The 6,953-nt window shown below is 34.1% G+C and overlaps 1 protein-coding gene across 1 annotated transcript; it reads right to left on the bottom strand.

Annotated features, from left to right (window-relative positions):
• Positions 1-16: 16 nt before the first annotated feature.
• On the bottom strand, positions 17-1,332 carry LOC113786705 (mitochondrial import inner membrane translocase subunit TIM23-2-like). Its single transcript, XM_027334760.2, has 3 exons — positions 999-1,332; positions 164-259; positions 17-52 (listed from the first exon to the last, which is right to left on the bottom strand). Exons 1-2 carry the CDS (start codon positions 1,279-1,281, stop codon positions 255-257), a joined length of 288 nt encoding a protein of 95 aa, XP_027190561.1. The 5' UTR covers positions 1,282-1,332; the 3' UTR covers positions 17-52; positions 164-254.
• Positions 1,333-6,953: the final 5,621 nt, after the last annotated feature.

Genomic DNA, 6,953 nt, shown 5'->3' with positions numbered 1-6,953 from the left:
AGACCATTTGTTTCTAGTCATCAACTTTGTTTCCTCTGAATCATTTGCCATTCTGATCAAAGGAAATTAAGAAAAAGGTGTTAGAAAGTGCAATGCATAGTGTTGAAATCAAATTTGATAATTGTGTTATAAATTGCAAGAGTGAAGATTTCTAATTGCATACTGTTTGTTATCTTTCTGGTTATCAATGGTAAGAGCCTTCTTGAGCAATTCAAAGTCACTTTCCTCTGTTCTAGAATGCTCTTCAAGATCCATTAGCCTGAAATGCAGTGAAATCAATTAGGCATTGCACATAAGATACATCAATGTTGGTGCTCTAATTTGCCCTTATTTCCTCAATATATGAAATGGCACATCAGATATAAAAAAACAACATTCAACTTCATTTGTAAAATCAAGTTCCAATCAGAAGCATGCATGTAGTATTAGGACACCAAATATATTTCAGGCACTCACTTTACTGAAATTTTACTAGAAAATAAAAATAAGCTAAATTTTTATTCTTTTTCTTACAATAGTAGAATATATCCAACCAAATGATTGGATTTAAATAGTTACTCGAGTTCGAACCCTGAAACAATCTTTTACTAGACTTTACTTATCTCTTGGAACTAAATCTGAATTACTAAGATTAACACCTAAACATGTACTGCCTTTAATTACTTCATTTTCTCAAATTTTTACCCCAAAAAAATAATATTCTAATTGAAGGCAGACTTTGCTTCCAAATTAACCTCAAAATCAACAATTTTACAAAATCAATATTTGTGACTATCCAATTTAAAAAAATAATAATAATCGAACAACAAAGAGAATGAGTTCTAATAACTGAAATTTAAAAAAAATAAAATGAATGAATTTTGGTTACAGTAACGAGAATGAGCATTGCATCAGGGAGAGCACCGAGTACAGGAAGAAACAATCCACCAACAATGCCGGGACCTAAGATCTCAAGCAAGAGTTCACTACTGTTAGATAAAAACGTAGCAGCAATGTACATGAGGTAGTCATCTGAAGCTTCGCGGTGTCGCTGGACTCGAAGGCTTTAACGTCGTCGACGAGTCCGACACCGGCGATTGAACCACCGAGGCAACCGCAACCGGTGTAGAATGTGAGATTTTCTCCCCATGAACTGCGTTTACGGCGAGCTTCTTCGTCGAAGAGAAACTCCGGTGAGGTTGAGAGTTTGTAGAGATTTTGAATAGGAATATCGAGGTCTTTGTATGGGTTGTAGAATCGGGCTTGGGGATTGGGATCGGAGTTTGAGTCGTTATGCGCCATTGAAAGAGGGGTTAGGGTTAGGGTTTCGTGAAATCCTGTGAGTGGCACGCAATGTTGCAGTGCCTCTTTTTGTGTGTTTTGAAACTTGAAACTGTGAAAGCTTTCTATTCTGCAAATAAGTAAAAAACAGAGGCAAGCATGTTTTGGTTTATTAATTAGTTGTTAATACATAGTAATTGTAATTGTATTAGAATTGTTTCAAACTATGTTAGTTAGAAGTAGGCATGGAAATCCACATTATAATTTTTAATATTTAAAAAAATATTAAATATATTCACTATCTATATTTATATAAAATTTACAAATTATTATAATATTACTTGTGGGGCGGGTTTAGAGGCGGATACATGGTGTATATCACTACCCAAAACTGTCCCCGCCCTCAAATTAAAATTTCAGAGAAAACCAGCACCTAACACACTAAATTAAACTTGTTTTTCTCCGCCCAAATTAAATGGTTTGGGTGGGTACCCGCAGATACAAATTATGTTTCAATCCCTACTTAGAAGATGTTACAAAATTGATTTTCCTTCATAATACTGGAACATATAACACAAAGAAAATGTACATGAACTTTGTAGTTTCTCTATTGTGATAATAACCTTTAAATGTTTAGTTTTTTACGCGCGCGCTATAAAACATGTAAATATAACGCGCGCTTGTTATGCACATTTTACAGCGCTTTTTCAAAAAAGCGCTGTAAAATGCACACTCATTATATGAAATTATGGGTCTGCATTTTACAACGCTTTTTTGAGAAAGCGTTGTAAAATGTACACCCATTATATGAAATTATGGGTCTGCATTTTACAGCGCTTTCTCAAGAAAGCGCTGTAAAATGTACACCATTATAGCGCTTTACAACACATCTTACAGCGCTTTTTAAAAAAAGCGTTGTAAAATGTGTTTTTTTTTAAACGTCTGTAAATTAATTATTTGAAATGAAAAACGCTTTTTAGTTTTTTATGGCATTTTTTTTAGAAAACGTTGTCTTTTATCTTTGTATCCAAAATTATTTTGATCCAAAATCAGTTCACAATCAGTGCACACAGCAACAAAACATATTCAAATACCATAAGCAGTTCACACAATCAGTAGAACAGAAATCAGAACTCTGTAACTTAATTAACATATATGTAACTCTGTAACTCTGTAATTTACAACCTAATTAACTACATTCAGATACATATATATAACCTAATTTACAACCTAATTAACTACATTCAGATACATATATATATATAACCTAATTTACAACCTAAACTACATTCAGATCCATATGCATGTTCATATATTGTGTCCTATGATCATTTATATATAATAACTAACAGAATATACATAATACACACTAGCTACCATATAATATTCAGATCCCTTGCCCAACAACAAGCTATTTCCCAGAAAATCAAATAATTTGCATGTCAAGCACATACTGACACCAGTCTTCCTTTAATTCCATCAGATCTTCCTCAGAATATGATGGACTGGAATTGTCAAAGTACTGCAATATAAAAATTGAACATATTATATTAAGTTAGTATCAAATATATAGATAATTTATATATGAAAATCATATAATGAAAATACCGTACCGTTTCTGGGATAATAGTTTTATTCTTCTCAACAATCTCCTTCATGAATCTCAATACGTAGTATCCACAATCAATGTTATTTGTTTGACGAGGGCACTTTATTGGGATCCATGTAATGTTATTATACTTTTGCTTCGACACTGTAGCACCTCTTTGAGCTCGAAAAACTTTTAAGGCACTATCGAATGAATAAATGTGATTATTATAGCATGAACAAACACATTATATATATATATATATGTAAGAAATAAATGAATATTACTTACGTGTCGAGCATAGTCTTTATTTCGGGGTGATTGTTGTAATTGCCATGCATGGGATCCAAATAGTATATAACTTCAGAGAGCGCATTGATTGCAAATAACACCCAATGTGCCCTACAACAACACAAAATTGGTTAAACAATTTTTTTTATACACAACTAATAAATTAAATTCTCATCAATTAAAAAAGATAAAATTACGTACCCTGAATTATATGGTGCCAAGAACAATTTATCATTTTCTATATTTCCTAAAAACATATCTACAATGTATTTCTTTACATTGTCTGGATCGAGTTTCCACATCGACATCTTATGCGGAGACAAGAATGAGTATTTATTTGACAATTTCCTCGTGCACACGACCTTCTCGTACAAAAACCTTCAATGAAAATTTTAAACTAGATTAATTACCAATACATTTAATTAATTACAAATAAATGCAATTAAAAGTATTTTTTACCTTATGTACAAGCTGATTACAGTAACACTCAGCTCCTTATGTTCGAGAAGATCGTACATTTGCTCCTTTTCGAGGTATTCAATATACTCATCTCCAAAGATGTCTTGATTCATTTGTACAATGGGCGAATCGTTGCTGCTGCCCATGTTCCTTTTTATTTGGATGTCAAGACACGCCCCGTATTTACCAAGGCGTGGCTGACTTTTATTAGGAGCAGCAGCAGCAGCGACCGATTTTCCCCGATCCAGATTTTTTGTTGCTGCAAGTTTGGCAGCTTTATTACCCTCCAGCCTTTGTGATTTGGCAGCTCTATTAACCTCCAATTTTTGAGGTTTGCTGCCTTTTTTTGGCTGTAGGAGTGGTTTATTTATTTGGACCTACAAAAATGACGTAAAATGTTAGTTTATTGAATCTGAAAAAATGAAAAACCTTAGGCAATAAATGTGACAAACCTTTTCGGGAGATGTAACTGATTTGTCCTTGGGAATCTTTTTTTCGAGGGCAACAAGGTGTGTGGGCCATGCCACGTAACTGCCAATAGCGTCGCTTAAGAACTTCATATCTCCATCGTTGTCCGGTATGGGCAACGGTGCAGTTGGTTCGAAAGCAACCGTAGGCGATACTTTGACATGGCCCGCGGGGATCGGAATATTGTGCAATACTTCTCCCGAAGTATTGTGCAATATTCCTTTTCCCACCTTCCGTTGAGTCGGCGAGGACAAGTATAGGACACATGTAGTGACACCCTACATCAATAGTTAAAACATAAGTACAGTTAATATATAAGTTTGTTTAATACATAAGTAATTACATAAGCAAGTAAGTAGTAAGTAATTAATTACCTCGGGAATACTCTTCAAACCGACGTTGCAACTCCCGGTTTCACTCTCCATTTGTATTTCAGGTTGGAGCTGAACCGGAAGTTGCTTGTCTTTATTCGTATTCACCAAGAGTGCCACTTGCTCCGATAGGATTCTGAGCTTCTCTAATACTTCCTCGTTGGAAGGTTTTTGGCGCTTCTCTTGAGGAAAAAAGCTTTTGGGAGTTACGCCAAATCCTTTCCCCCTCACTCGACCGGAATACTCAGGGACATTAAACACTTTCCCAAGAATGTCCCTGCACGTATCCTTGTTGCCCTCTTGAGTTTCAGAACTTTGTTCAATAGTTTCCTAAAATACATGTAACATTAAAAAGATAAGTTCAATAGCATTTTTAAAATACAATATTAAAAAATATTAAAGTGATAATATACTTACACAAAGTTCTACAACTTTCTTGACATTTTCATTATCAACCACTCCTTCTTTATTAACACGCGCTTCCTTCCACAATATATGACGACCCAAGGGTTGATCGGCTTGGGTGTCTTTTCTCTATTCGTTAAAATCATAAACAAAATAATACAAATTAGTTACACACTATAGTTTATAATACAAATTACTTCATTATATAAAAGTGATGTTTAATTACTTACAATTTGTTGTTCAAGGCGTGCATATCCCATACGTGATTTCTTGTATGGGTGTTTTGGGTTGCTTGCCCGTTCGCGATTTGCCTTACTAATATTCTATATAAAAAAAAAATAGCAATTGTGTAAAAATTTAAAATACGCTACGAATATGAATAATAAAACACAAATGCTAATAAATTAATAACTTACGACAAACGCCGGGTCAGAACGTTTGGAAACAAATGCACTCCATTCATCCTTTGATATATAATGTTGATATATCTTTGGAGGTTCAGCATTTGTGTTTCCTTCTCTATCTTTTAGATAGAAATTTGAGAGATGGGATCTAAATCCACGATGGATTTTCCCAGCAACTCTCAAAACATATGACTTTCGTTCCTCATCAAGAACAAAAGTGGTCTGCAATGAAAACAATTATAAGTAATGTATTTTACAGAAAAAAAATTATAAATGACAAAAGAGTAGATCAAAATATTTACTTGAATGTCATTCCAGATGATATCTTTGGCATCCTTCAACGCCTTATCTCTCCAGTTGTCTATTGTTATTGGGACATTTTGACGAACAACAGCCCCAATGTAGCTTACAAACATGGAGCTGTTGGGGTCAACTGGCTGACCACTCTCGTTCCAGCCAACCTAATAAACTCATATAGTAAGTACATGCCCTAAACCCTAAAAAAAGATAAAAATCACACAGCAAACAAAGTATAGTATACCTCAAATTTAATACCACTACTCCGTGCTTTAATCACCTTTTGCATGATAGTTGCACCACGTTTAACTTCTTTTTCGTAAGTCTTAGAGGTGCCAACTTCTTCATTTTGAACTTCTAAATCTTTGTTTGTATCCATTTAACTACAACAAGTTCAACATGCACTTTAGTATAACATCAACAAGCTCAACATGGATCATGCATTATTATAAACAAACTCAACATGTATCAGTATATCTTAAAAAAGCTCAACATGCATTCTAATGATTACAAAAATTTAATAACATCAATACCTGAATAATGATGGTTCGAAGAAAGACGAAATGCAAAGAAAAGAGGGTTTGCAGAAAGTTCACAGAAATATGGTTCACAGAAATACGGTTTTGAAGAAATACGTAATGAGGGTTACGTATTTCAATGAAAATATATTGTGTGAAATGGGAGAGATGATCTTGGATGGAAATAAGGTTCGAAATGAAGGAGATGATCGTGGAAATAAGGTTCGTAACGGACGGGATGATAGGGTTTGCAAAAGAAGAGAAGAACGATGAAGGTTGAGATGATAGTGAAGTTTACGTAATGAAGAGGAAACTGAAGCGGTTACTGTTATATATACGTGACCCTTTTACGACACTTTTTTATAACCCTTTTACAACACTTGTTCAAAAAGCGCTCTAAAAGGCTTAGGCCTTTTAGAGCTCTTGTTTGAAAAGCGCTGTAAACGGTATCATTGTTTTATTATGTTATATATAAAACCCGTTTACAGCGCTTGTTCAAATAAGCGCTGTAAAATGTCTCTTTATTTTATTTTTAAAACAGTATTTTACAGCGCTTATTTGGACAAGCGTTGTAAAAGGGTTATAAAAAAGCCTTTTACAGCGCTTATTTTATTATGTTATATGCATGTTTTTTTTAAAGCCTTTTACAGCGCTTTTTTCATATATCGTTATATCGGATACATCCATCTCATATAAGCTGGCCCACAAAGTTGTGTCTCCTTAACCAGATGAACAGTAAGGTGAACCATTATATCAAAAAACGAGGGTGGGAAATACATTTCAAGCTCACAAAAAGTAACAACAATTTCCCTCTGCAATGTCGGTAATTTCTGAGGATTGATCACTTTACTACAAATTTCCCTGAAGAAGAAACATAATCTAGTTAAGGCTA

Source organism: Cicer arietinum, chromosome 5 (genome assembly GCF_000331145.2).
Source record: "Cicer arietinum cultivar CDC Frontier isolate Library 1 chromosome 5, Cicar.CDCFrontier_v2.0, whole genome shotgun sequence".
NCBI classification, from domain to species: domain Eukaryota; kingdom Viridiplantae; phylum Streptophyta; class Magnoliopsida; order Fabales; family Fabaceae; genus Cicer; species Cicer arietinum.
This window is presented reverse-complemented; position numbering and strand designations above follow the sequence as displayed.

Excerpts from the sequence above, each read along its gene's own strand:
- LOC113786705 (XM_027334760.2), bottom strand. The coding sequence starts at position 1,281 with ATGGCGCATAACGACTCAAACTCCGATCCCAATCCCCAAGCCCGATTC.